We start from the raw sequence: 13,697 nt of genomic DNA on the forward strand, positions 1-13,697 counted from the left end.
AAAATGGCATACTAAATCGCAATCGCAGTATTGGTCTAAAGAAATCACAATTCAATTATTTTCCCAAATGGTTCAGCCCTCGTAACCATTCAAACCAAAGTTTGGAGGTGCAGGATTTCTCCATAAAGATAGCGCACTCACGCAATAGATTTTCCCTTTTTTAACTTTTGGTACTACTGACATTTTCCAGAATCTATGCCAGTAACAAATGATGTGCTGCAGAAAGAAGTTCCATGAAAAAAAGCTAAATAGGTAAACAAATGCAAAATGAGTGGATGTGGCCTTTAAGATGTTGGGTCTTTCCTCTGTCCATCCATTCTAAAATGTGCCAAAAAAATAAAACTCTGACCACCGCCCTGGTCTCTATGTGCGAATCTGCATCCAGAGTAATTTCATGGTTACATGAACGGCTTCCCTTTATTCCATTAGGATGTCCCTTACTTGAAGCTTCAGCTGTACCAGGTTTTTCTGGTTTGCACAAAACAAATTCTCAGTCCAGACAAATGGATATAAACACAATAATGTGAAAAGAAAGAAAGCAAGTCAACAAAAAAAACGACAACAACTATACATTATAATACAGGATCCCCTCTGTGTTAATCCCCTCTGTAAAATGCATTTCACTTGCTAAACCAAACCTGAAAATGCATGATCGATATCGATCAAATTGATCAATATATTTTTAAATGTCAGCATGTCATGTATTTATTGTCTTTTATATCAGCGTTATACAGCATATGGGTGAACTGGTGAGGAATCACGCCCTCAGTTCCCATTCCTTTGAATTAGCGGCGATATTGCAAATGGCGTTGTGGCGTCGTGATTACCAAACCTGGGCGTGTACTACGAGTGCTGTATGTGGCGATAGGAGAAGCGAATGTGTATTCAGTGATGTCATTTCCTCGACTGCCTGTTTGTTGAATGAGGGTGGTTGTTAATGTTTCAACGGTACATATGGACATCCAGTCCCTCCCTAGCTTTAAAGAGGGTGGTGTGTTTATATACTGTAGGTGTGTGTGGGGGCGGGTTTCTCCCGTTTGGTCTGGCAAAATAATGATAATAAACAAGGCCAAAATAACTGTTTGAGAGTATGTTACGGCCGTTGTCTTCTCGTCACATTTTACCAATTACTTTCTGTACCAGAAGTTTAAAAAAAGATTGACCGACTGCAGATGAACTTGTAAATAAAATTGAATGTAAGGTTAAGATAAGATAGTTGGTATTTAGCATTTTCTACAAAAGGAAAATTCCTTTCAGTGTGACGATCGATCGCGATGATGACAATCTTCTTCTCCTTCTTCCCATCATCTTTAGCTGCCAGCGTGATGGGACAGGAGCTTCCATCAGGACCTCACGGCTGCACTGAGGGCAGCTGCTACCCGGCAACAGGAAACCTCTTGATTGGACGGCCCATCAATTTGACTGCCACCTCCACCTGTGGCCTGGACGGGCCGGAGCACTATTGTATCGTAAGCCACCTGCAGGTGAGAGCACACACACACACACACACACACACACACACACACACACACACACACACACACGCACATACACACACACACACACACACACACACACACACACACACACACACACACACACACACACACACACACACACACACACACACACACACACACACACACTCGAGGTCTTGTTCTTGATCTCCAATCTCCGACTTCCCCCTCAGCCTCAGACGCAATTTGGTCTGGTCTTGTCGGGGTCTCAAATAAAGCCACGGATTTGCTCTGACTTTTGTTTCTGACAACTCTTGGGTTTACTTTCAACATATCCTGCATCGTTTCAGTTTGTCAGGAAGCACAGCAGGTAGGTCGGTCAGGTATCGGCTGCTTAGAGCGGCCCATAAGGGCTTGGAAGCGCGTGGCTCCACAAGCGACACCTCATTTGTCGATGTCAAGCAATATGTTTTTATTTTTGACTCTTTCGGAACCCACGTGGCCCTCCACTTCCTATTCGCGACGCCCTTTCATTTGGATAGTTAAAAATGGCAGAAAAAGTATTCTCTTGCTATCTCTCCTCTCCGTCTCTCATAATGCCTTCGTCCGTCCATCTCAGCTCCTCCATCTTCCTTTGTACATCTGTCTGTCTGTTTGTTTGTGGCTATAGCTTAGTTTCCATGAGCCCACCCGTCCCACCCTCACGGTGCCAGGTTTACACACGTCACCCCTCCTCCCTCTTTTTCTCTCAGCTCTTTCCATCTTACTCTCAGAACATATTTGTCTTTGGTCCACCCTGTTCTACCATTTTAAAGCCACGCTACGTACGTATGATGTAATTCTATGTTAATTACATAATCTCTTTTTGTCCAAACTCATTAAATGGGGCTATTTTGTCACTGATTATCGTCAATACCCATTATTTTACACTTTCTAAAAAAAGGTTGTATTATTGGAAATGTCTGAAAAGCTCAGCGCTGACTGGGTCAAAGTTCAAACTAAGGAATCGTTGAGAATTTCGACCGATGGCTTGATGCTCATGTTTAATCACCTCATGATCCTTTCTCTACCTTTATTTCATTGTTTCTCACCTTTTCTTCTCTGTGCTCCTACAAACGCTTAAAATCCTTCAATCTCCCTAGTCGCTTCCTTGCCTGCTCATAGAAGTATGTCTTTTCGAACCTGAGAGTAAGTGTCAAAATACATTTCTTTCGCCAAGTCCACTTGGATTTGCGATGGGTTGCACTAGGTTGACCAACAGGTTGAAAGTGCATTACTTTACTATCCAGTGAAGTGAAGTATGGTGTAGTGAAGTGTATTAAATAGTATTTCAGGTTTGAGAATGTTGAGGCTTCACGAAAATGTTTCTGTGCACTATGTGCTGCAGTTGTTGTGCCTGTCTCCCTCATCACTGCCCTCAGATGGCTCACAGTACATATCGTATGCTTTGTTGATGTCTGCTGACAAAACATACTCATCGGGGTCTGCATCCCTGAGGCCCCGGGGCCCTAGGGTCGAGGAAGCCTGTGGCATTGACACTGTTGGGCTGAGCGTGATTGATATCAGGCGGTTGTGAAACGGCACCTGCTCTCGAGAGCTCCAGGTGTGAGCCATCAGCGGCCTGACAGAATCGCTTGGCACCTACTTTCCAAACACTACGCCCTCCGCCATCATCAATCTCCAGAACAATCCCCCCGCTGCATCATCAATCAATTACCTGTGGCACTCTGTCGCTGCCCGTGGCTTTTGCGGTGTTTTTGTATTGACACGGACCGTGTTCAAAATGAACTATCACGTTACCTGGCTGTTGTCCTGGGTCGTTTTGCTTAACTTGACTCAGAAAAGCAGCCCGAGTACCAGGGGACTTGCTGTCAGGTCCATTGTTTCGGAGCACTTTCTCCAAAAGCGGGCCTCAGTTTGGCCCTGAGACCCACCTGATGGAGTGGAACTAAGAATGTAACCCTAGACAAGTTCCTGTACAGAGAGGAAAGACACGCGGCAAGAAAAAAGCCTAAGTGAAAAGGGAATTAGGCGAGGGGGAATAAAAGGGAGAAGGTGGATGGCGTTACGGATGAAAGGGCACAAGTTGCGGTGAGGATGAGGAGACGCGGGCACGGGCGGCAAAGCTCGGGTGAAGATCACTTGGAGAGTCGGGTGGGGGGAAGGCAGAGGAAAAGGGGCTGAATCGGGGAGGTAGCGGGGGGCGTGCCGGTTCTAAAGCCACCAACGCAGTGTGACAAAGAGGTGTTTTGGAATCAACACGAGTCTTACATTGGCACATTGTCGCCGCGTAAGGCCTGGCGGTACGGGCAGGCTTGACTAATGGGAGATAAATAAGAGCTCAGCGAAGGGAGGGGCTTAAGGCCGCCAGGCGGACTTCCAAGGCGACTGTTTGATGCCACAATAATGTACTTTTTCAGCTGTTGAATCAATAAAAACGCTATGAATGTGTTTTTTTTTTACCTCAAGTTCATCAAGTGTTATGTGGTATGAAATATAAACTTTTGATTAACTGCAGACGGCAACTCACAACTTTTTAAAATGTTCTGTTAATTCGAGTGGCTCAGCTAACTTTCCAATTAGTAATTCTGCTAATTTGCAGAGCGACTTTGATATATAAGCCTCCTTTATCTCCAGCTTTGTTGTCTTTTTTTAATGATTGCACGTGGCCTATCTATCTCAATGGCTCTTGAGATGGATGTGCTCCTGTGCATAAAGGAATGCCCCGATAAGTAGCTGTGGGTCTCAAGGATGAGGGAGGGAGCTGATTTACACCAGGATTAGGGAGGATGGTTCAATAAGGCAGGCATGCATGAATAAAAAGACACGCACGCACCCGCGCCTGGAATTTTCACACGCAAAGAAAGACACGTACCCGTGTTCACCAGTAGATATTGGCGCCCCCCCCCAAAAAAAACACACACACACACACACACACACTCTTGAAGTACACTTCGGCATTCATTCGATTTCTCAGTGCTGACTCGCGAGAGCCACATTGCCGTTAGCAGCTTAATCACCCCTGACAACAGCCTAGTTAAGAAGGCCTGTTCCGGAATCCACCGCTCCTCTGTGCCAGCCTCCACTCATTATCCATGGTTTCCCCCCCTCGTTTTCCCCCATCCTGAGCCCCCTCCCCTTGGCCTCCTTCTCAAATCAAAGGCCACCCTTTCCATCATCTCTCTCTCTCTCTCTCACTCTCTTTCTGCTTGCGGCTGCCCCCCCCCCCTATTTTTTGTCATATCCCAAATTTCTCTCTTCTCCCTACTTCCACTCCATGTTCCCTGACAAGTGGCTCAGGAACACCCTTGGGAATCATTGAAGTGAATCAGTGAATCATCCCTCCCCGATGTAGTCGATTCGGCCCCCCCGAGGTCCCCCTCAATGGCCCCCCCTTCCCTTTCTCTTGTCTCTTTTTCTCCTCAACCTTTCAGCGTACTTCGTTCTCCCTCGAACGACCTACTGTACCCCCCTCATTCTCCCCATCTCTCTGCTCCATCCTTCTCTCTACCCCGCACGGCGATCCGCTGCAGTCACCAGACCCCCTTTTCTGTAGTTTCTTCCGAAAAATAAGGAAACTATTTCGGACCCTTTCTCAAATCCCCTTCCAGCTCTCCCCCCCTCCTCTCTCCCCTGCTGATTCCTCCCTCTGTTATTCTTCCCTTCCTCCTCTCTTCCCTGCCGAAATCTTTTTACCCAGTAGGGACACGGTCCAATCCCCGCTGGCTCCGTTCCTGTTCCGTTCCTGGTTATGAGGACTTCCTGGTTGTCTTCTTAGACTGTTGTCAGAGTGCAGAAGCCGCAATAAATGGTTGTACGGCCAAATCAAATATGGATCTCAAATTTTGTGTTCCAAGCCACTGGAATTCTCGTTTTAGCTGGTATTAACAAAGATACCTTGAATGGAGATGTGTATGGTGTAAATCAGGGGTCGGGAACCTATGGCTCTTTCGATGACGGTATATGGCTCGCAGACAATTTTGAGCTAAAATTTTTCACCACAATTAACAAGTAATAGGTAATTATTCTGTGTCATTTTAAAGTAAAAAGAGAAATTACAAAATTACAAATTAAATTACAATTTTGAAAATAAATTCAATAAAATATAATAAATTCAAAATAAAAATGTGGCAGACGAAGGGGCGTAGTAAAGCACCGGCTGCCACAGAAAGACTCTGGGAGGGGCAGGGCGCTGAGTAAAAGGCGCCCTGGCCCTCCCGGGTCTATGCTCAGGCGCCACTTGTGGGAGTCTCTGCCCACAGGTAAGGGTTTAGGGAGGGAGATGGAGCCTTTCTGGTTGTGGTTTGTCGACATGGCGAGAGTTTTATTGTTCATTTCAATATATGGCACGCAGGCCACAATTGTAAATATCACTGAGGATTATTATAATAATTGTGGATAATAATGATCCTCTTGGGCGCAGGAGGAATGGGGTTCCACTGCTGGGCTGCTTACGAGCCCGTGCGCCGATCCCCTCTGTAAGACTGACAAACATTAAGAAAACTCCCTGCCTCGAGTCGGACCAATCAGCTGAACACAAGTGGACAGAAATGGAAAAAACTTCAATATGTATGTGACAAATAATCTCTTGAACTTGAACTTGAACCTGAACACCAGCTGATTCTCAAAACTTGGAACGAGCTTCCCGTCACATACCACACGATGCAGCGTGTGAGTATTGCCGTCGTGACCATGTTTGGCTCTACATACGCATGTGAACAGTCTTTCTAGCATCTGAGAAACATTAAGAGCAACTTACGCTCACGTTTGACTGATGGAAGCCTCAAGGCAGCATGAAGCTTAACCTCACTACCTATGAACCAGACTACAGGACCATCAGCAAACCCATGCAGCACCAGAAGTCGCATTAATGGTAAAAAGCATTTCATTTATTATTGGTTAGCTACAGTATAACAACAATATTATTAAGAAGAATAAAGAGAAATTTATTATATATAGCGCTTTTTTACGTGCTCAGAGATGCGTTAAAAATGTATGCCTTACTTAAAAAATGCACCCATTAAGTTGCATTCAATTGTATTAAATAGTATATGGCTCACAAGGAAATACATTTAGAAATATTTGTTTTTTATGGCTCTCCCAGCCAAAAAGGTTCCCGACCCCTGGTGTAAAGCATTTAGTTGCGTAATTATTTTCACACTCCTTCGAACCAAACTTTAGGGAGAATGATATTTAATGTAAAGTTCTGCTCATACAGTATCTTCTTTATAATTCCCGCTCTTACTCAGAACACACAAGTCCATTGGACATTTTTCAAACCTGCCTTGCCTATATCTGGAGTTTTGGATTTTGTAAAAAATACAGTACTCACTGTAACTGTGTGGATTTATAACCCAGAGGTATATTTCCTTGTGCCTCCCCAGGAGTCGGACAAGTGTTTTCAGTGTAACTCTCAGCACCGCTACGACCCCCACCGCCACAGAAACAGCCACCGCGTGGAGAACGTCATCGAACTCCAGGACAGAAACGGAGACCTCACCTGGTGGCAGTCTGTCAACGGTTAGTGTGTGTGTGTGTGTGTGTGTGTGCTTGTGTGTGTATGTGTGTTTTAGTATGTAAATGCATGTGTATTATCTTCCTGAACTGATATTGTGATAAATACCGTAAATAGGAAAAATTAATTAATAATTACAAAAATAATAGCATAATAACCTTCTGGTTTGGGAAAGATTTATAACTGGGATTCCTAGATGGCCTGCGGTAGTGCTGTATTTGTGTGCAATTTCTTGTTGCCCTTGGGGGGGTGTATGAGCGGTGTGTGTTGTGGCAGTTTCCTGACGTCTTCGCGGTGACTTCTCTTCTCTCGCCCATAGGACAGGAGGGTGTCAGCATCCGACTCAACCTGGAGGCGGAATTCCATTTCACTCACCTCATCATGAAGTTCAAGGTATGCGTGTGTGTGTGTATGTGTAAACACACTGATTTGTTTGTGTATAAACTGGTAGGTATGCATGTCCGCGTTGCTTAGTGTACACTGTCTATGTGCTTGTCTATGTGTGTTAGTTGTAAGTTTAATGTGTGTGAGATTAGCATGAAGGTACATAACTGGCGCATGATAGAGACCCCATCAACACACGACACGGCCACTCGCATGCTGTGAATGATCCGGACAATCACCTGCTCCGTTCACACATGGGCTCAGCCGGACATTATAAAGTCCGGGTAATGTCCGGTCCAAATGATTCGGACGTTTGCATTCACACATACAGCTCCTCCAGGTAATGTCCGGATAATTTCAGGGTTCCAGTGCATATGTGAAAGCAGCTTTAGATTAGGGTAATTTACTCATAAGTCACTCTCATGGCTCTCCTTAAAATGGCTGTAGTTATTTGTCTTGGTTCCAGGTTGGGTTGTTCCTTGAATCCTCATCGCACCAAAGTATCAGCTCTCTCTTTCTCTCTCGGCCTTTCCGCCTCAGACGTTCCGACCTGCGGCCATGCTGATCGAGCGCTCGTCCGACTTCGGTCGCACCTGGCGCCCATACCGCTACTTTGCCTACAACTGCACCAAGACCTTTCCCAGCATCCCCGCCCTCGGCCTGCACCACATCAATGACATCATCTGCGAGGAGCGCTACTCGGACATCGAGCCCTCCACCGAGGGAGAGGTTGGATCCCGCAGACCAGATTATGCCAGATACTCACGAGTGGAACTTGCTGTTGACTGCTGGTCCTTACACTTTCTGTTTGTTTCCTGCTGTTTATTTATACTGTAGGTTATTTATAAAGTTTTGGATCCTGCAATTCATGTGAAAGACCCCTACAGTCTGGAAATTCAAGGTATCTATCTATCTATCTATCTATCTATCTATCTATCTATCTATCTATCTATCTATCTATCTATCTATCTATCTATCTATCTATCTATCTATCTATCTATCTATCTATCTTTATAATAAACAAATGACATCAACATGCATTTCTCACAAACAATTTCTCATATGATAAGAGGTAGCAGCCATATTATGCATCCAATAGCACTCTGATGTGGTACCGAAGGGCATTCCAGGCATACTGTGCCTAAAAAGCACCCCTTTATTCCCGTCCAGAGCTCCTGCGGATCACCAACCTGCGTATCAACTTCACCAAGCTCCACACGCTGGGGGACAACCTGCTGGACCGCCGCCCCGACGTGCTGCAGAAGTACTACTACGCCATCTACGAGCTGGTGGTCCGGGGAAGCTGCTTCTGCTACGGACACGCGTCCGAATGTGCGCCCGTGCCCGGCGTGGACACCAGAGAGCAGGGCATGGTGAGCCTCATGTCGTCTGAGTTATTTTACACATTGTCTCCGATGGCTCTAGACATTAATAGTTTGTCTCGCTGTTTGGTGATTGGCTAGATCCACGGCCGCTGCGTGTGCAAACATAACACCGAGGGACTGAACTGCGAGCGCTGCCGAGACTTCCACAGCGACCTGCCCTGGAGACCGGCCGAAGCAGACAACCCACACACCTGCCGAGGCAAGAACACACGCAAATTCGCACACATATTCGATGGCTTCAGGGTGGAATAACCGGTCGTAGATTGTGCCATCCAATCGGTAAACTGAGCGTGTGTTAAGTGACATTCGAATACTTGGTTGGACAGAGTTTGATTGGGGACCTTTACACTTTTTTTCCACAAGGAGTATCACAAACAACTGAATCTCCTGTGTACATTCAACTTTCTGATCATGTACATGTTTTTAGCCATTTAGCAACATCAATAGAAGGTCAGTCTCTTACTGATGGAAACTATGGAATATATTGAATTCCTTGGCTACATACCAGCTTTTGAAAAGTTAAGAGTAAGGCCAACTTGCTCAGGTAAAGGCACATTATTTTGAGGCGTCTTGAGTGTGTTTGTTTCCCTTCCCCTCCATAGAGTGTAACTGTAATGGCCACTCCAGCCAGTGCCACTTCGACATGGCGGTGTACCTGGCCACGGGAAACTTCAGCGGGGGAGTATGTGACGACTGTCTCCACAACACCATGGGGCGCAACTGCGAGATGTGCAAACCCTTCTACTTCCAGGACCCCACCAAGGACATCAGGGACCCCCGGGTCTGCATGGGTGAGTGGGAGAAGCCGTTTCCATGGAGTCAGCCAACGCTAGCAATGCAGGTCGTGGTAGTGCATTGTGCTGCTTTGAGCGTCGGGGTATCCGTAGGTCATTAAACAGTCGGAAAAAGTACAATTTAAGGCTTTAATTATTTTTGGAATTGATTTAAATTCAGCATTAATCAAGGTCTTAAACTCCACTGTATTTTGTTCAATTCTAAGGGCATTAAACTGTCAACAAGTTTGACTGCGATTCTAGAATTTCTTTCTATGCACCACAATGAAACAGAAACATCAAGAATAAATACAACAAACAAAAAAATAATAATTTTGTCTAAATATAGTAAATATTCAATGTATAGAGGTTAATTTTCTTAATGTGTACAGTGGTTTCACTTTTTGCACACTTTATTGTGTTGTAGATGTCATTTAGAGATGCTCTGACCCAGTCATCACAATTTGTCCCTTTTGCCCCAATTTGTCAAAGTTGCTCAGATCCTTACACTTGCCCATTTTTCCTGCTTCCAACACATCAGCTTCAAGAACTGAGTGTTCACTTGCTGCCTAATATATCCCACCCCTTGACAGGTGCCACTGTAACAAGATGAGCAATCTTATTCACTTCACCTGTCAGTGGTTTGAATGTTGTGGCTGATGTATATAGTGTACACTCTATAGCTATGTCGACTAGAATTAGGTCGGTAGGTAAAATGTGAGATGTTTACCTAATGCTTTGGCCCTTTTCCAACCTCCTTTGTATCTTTCCACTCTGTTCCTGCTGTCTGCTCTTGCCCTTACTATTCAAACTGCTTATATCGCTGTTGTTGTCTCCCGCACCCTTTACTCTGTCTGAATGGTTCTGTGGGCTATCCCCTCTGATCTCTTTACGGGACGTCTCATTTCGTCTTATTATAACTGACTACGTTAAAAATCTGTCCACCCCACCCTCGCCACAGCCTGCGACTGTGACCCCGTGGGCTCGCTGGAGGGGGGCGTGTGCGACGGCCACACCGACCTGGACATGGGCATGATCGCTGGCCAGTGCCGCTGCAAAGTCAACGTTAAGGGGACGCGCTGCGACTACTGCAAGGACGGGCACTACGGCCTGAGCCAGAATGACCCCCTGGGCTGCCAGCGTGAGTGGGACGCAGGGTTCATTTGCCACCGGATCCATGACTAGTTGATGTTTGGTTGAATTTTGTTGAGGGTGTGTATGGCTGAGCGGACAAAAATGCCATTGAAGCGGTTGGGTTAGCCTCTACTCAATATTTAAGTATTTATGGGGAAGTTTTGCAAACAGGGTTTGATTCAAATCATGGCTAAACTAATTGTACTTAAATTAATCCAGAATTAAAAAATTGCTTAACTTAAAATTGATTCGTTCAAGACTAGGACATCTATTAAGGACCGGTCAGCTTCTTCTGTCTGGTTTTGGTGCTGGTCTTAGTCCAGATAATCCATCATTATTGTCAAGGTCGACCTGGAGGCCCACATCCATTCATTCCAAAGATCAACCTGCCTCTGGCCCGGTTTAATTTAAGCCTTCACTCAGACCTAGAGACTGTTTTTAAACCGTGAATAAGAAAGGCCTATTCAGTTTGTCCACATTAAAAGCGAAAAGCGATTTAGTCTAAGATTAGGCCTATGTGTGTTTTTTTTACATTCACATTTCTGTGTGTACGTTGCTGTAGCCTGTAACTGTGACCCTCGCGGTATCATCATGATGGGAGCTCCTTGCGACCAGATCAGCGGCGATTGCTCCTGTAAAAGATACGTCACCGGAAGATTCTGTAACCAGTGTCTGGTAAGTTTACGACACTCCTTCTAAGAGTTGAACTCAAAGTTCTAAGGATACAGCTCACAGGGTGATACAGCTAACTACTGGTGACCGTTAATACTTGGCGTTAGAGGCAAAATGACAAAGCAAAAGAATAACTGAACAAAACTTATGAACGACACACACCTTAAGACTATTCAATGAGTTCCGCGTGAGATCTCCTGAATTCTGGTGTGTGAAACAGATCATATGGACCAACAAGAGTCTAAGCGATTTCTCTGGGTGACTAACATCAGCCCCTTGTCCGTTCGTGTCCATTCCCGCAGCCCGAGTACTGGGGACTCAGCACTGACCTGGCCGGCTGCAGACCATGCGACTGTGATTTTGGTGGAGCCTACAACAACAGGTAGTGTGTGTTTGTCACTATTGGCGCTGGCGATGGTAATGAGAGTCTAAAGAATATCATTTTTTAAACTATTGTTGCTTACATTGCTGAAAGAGTGATTAAAAGGATTATGGGCTCTAAGTGGAGAAATCTTTTTTTTTTGATTGTGTCTTTAATCGTGTGCATGGTAATCCACAGGTGCATGGTGGAGAGCGGCCAGTGTGACTGTCGGAAGTATCTGATTGGCCGGCAGTGTTCGGAGGTTCAGCCCGGGTACTTCTGCGCTCCTCTGGACTACTATAAATACGAGGCGGAGGACGCCAGCGGACATTCCCCCGATGATGCCGTGTTGCCGGTGAGCATGCGATGATCCGCACACTTAAAGGGGAGCTATTATGAAAAACTCAGCCAAGCCAAGCCAAGCCCTATGTCACATTGGGCTTCAGTAGAATTAGAACCAACCCCCACCATCTGAGTAACTCAACAAACAAAAAAATCTTTTAAAAGAAAGAGGAATTAATGCCAACGTTCCGTGAAGAAATGTGCAGACGATGGAGATGTCAGTATTAAAAAAAGTAATTCTACTCTGTTCCTTTCTTAAAAATGAAGTATGCGGTAGATAGACTGTAGGCTGTGGCGCCCGATCCGCTGTACGTTTCTCCAAACAAAAAAACAATAAAAATTGTGTTTTTATTGTAGATGTATTTATTCTATTTATTTAATTTTATTTTCTGACGTTTACATGAAGCAAAATATCCCCGCATGCAGTGTCCTGGTGCGTCCCTGTGCGGTGAGAACGGCAACAAATTTCGGAATGAACTTTTAAATGAGGCCTTGTAGATCTAATACGAGTGAAGATTCAGCAACTGTACGCTTATTTCTCGCCTCAGATTTGTTCAGAAACAGATTTTGGTTTACAGACTAAATACAACGGAACCTGGAGAAAAGCTCAAACCCCATTGGCTCACAGAACTAGGGGCCTCGGGAGGGTGGCCACCCACAAAAAACAGCCCGTTGTGCAACAGGATGGTATAGAGAGGCATGTTAGAATGGCTAGAATGCTTAATCTAAGTGGTATTTTCAGCAAAAACCTTCAAAAACATGTTTTGGGGACCTTAGAGATCTATATTAACTTGTTAAAAAGGTGCATAATATGTCCCCTTTCAAACTAATTGAATACATCTTCTTCAATGCACACTTTAACACTCCTAAAACCCACTCCTAAAAGTCACTCACTCGCTGGATCCCTCCGATGAAGATCGATTCATTTCACTATGACATACCAGCGCACTAAATGATTGTGACACACTCTTTACTTTACTGCAAATATGATTCATTACCCATTGAAGCAAATCCAACACAAGATTCATCCTTTTCAAACACTGAATCACGGAAATTTATGAGCGCTGTCAAGGGCTCCATTCGCAGACGTGTGTGGTCGTCAAACAGTTGTCGGGTTTGTTCAACAATAAACGACGTGTCTCAAACCTGCCTTCAAGTGCCTTCCAGCAAGACCTCTGAAACAGGAACCATTTAAAGAGTTCATTGTTTTGATTTTTGAAGCCTCGTCGTCTCTTTAAAGTAAATCTTACATCCTCACTTCCTTCTTGGTCAGTCAAATTTTCACACTCTGGAACCTTTTTTCAAAAAGTTGTACTGAGAGTGTAGAGCCAAGTGTCCTTCGAATGTCGGAGCCATAAATGATACCTGTGGTCGAGTGTAAATGTTAATTTTAACGTTAGTGTCTCCAATTTAGGAAATGAATTGAGTGTCAATCGCCGTGTTCTGACAACCCAAAGTTACAGCCTCGGGATTCGTATCGGCAAAAGGACCTAAGTAGCATGGTGCATGGTATTGTAGCAGAAGGACACTGACGGACCACAGACAGCAGCAAATGGCTCAAATTATGGAGGTCCTGTGTGTGTCTGTGCCGAGCTCACACTCCACGGTTGAAGTGACCCATGAAAACATTATACACTAGAGCAGATACCGAGCTGTCACATTGAGTTAGTGCTG

General features: G+C 45.0%; 1 protein-coding gene across 1 annotated transcript in view; it reads left to right on the plus strand.

Annotated features, from left to right (window-relative positions):
• Positions 1-1,277: 1,277 nt before the first annotated feature.
• lamb2l (laminin, beta 2-like) overlaps positions 1,278-13,697 on the plus strand; it is a gene marked incomplete at its 5' end in the record, with an annotated part of 27,214 nt that continues 14,794 nt past the window's right edge. The window contains 12 exons of the mRNA XM_080015324.1: positions 1,278-1,484; positions 6,842-6,977; positions 7,292-7,365; positions 7,897-8,085; positions 8,194-8,257; positions 8,527-8,729; positions 8,820-8,940; positions 9,344-9,532; positions 10,476-10,655; positions 11,211-11,323; positions 11,623-11,702; positions 11,880-12,036. Of these exons, the coding sequence (XP_079871450.1) occupies positions 1,278-1,484; positions 6,842-6,977; positions 7,292-7,365; positions 7,897-8,085; positions 8,194-8,257; positions 8,527-8,729; positions 8,820-8,940; positions 9,344-9,532; positions 10,476-10,655; positions 11,211-11,323; positions 11,623-11,702; positions 11,880-12,036 (1,713 nt within the window). The remainder of the gene's footprint in view (positions 1,485-6,841; positions 6,978-7,291; positions 7,366-7,896; positions 8,086-8,193; positions 8,258-8,526; positions 8,730-8,819; positions 8,941-9,343; positions 9,533-10,475; positions 10,656-11,210; positions 11,324-11,622; positions 11,703-11,879; positions 12,037-13,697) is intronic.

Source organism: Zeus faber, assembly GCF_960531495.2.
Source record: "Zeus faber genome assembly, chromosome: 15".
NCBI classification, from domain to species: Eukaryota; Metazoa; Chordata; class Actinopteri; order Zeiformes; family Zeidae; genus Zeus; species Zeus faber.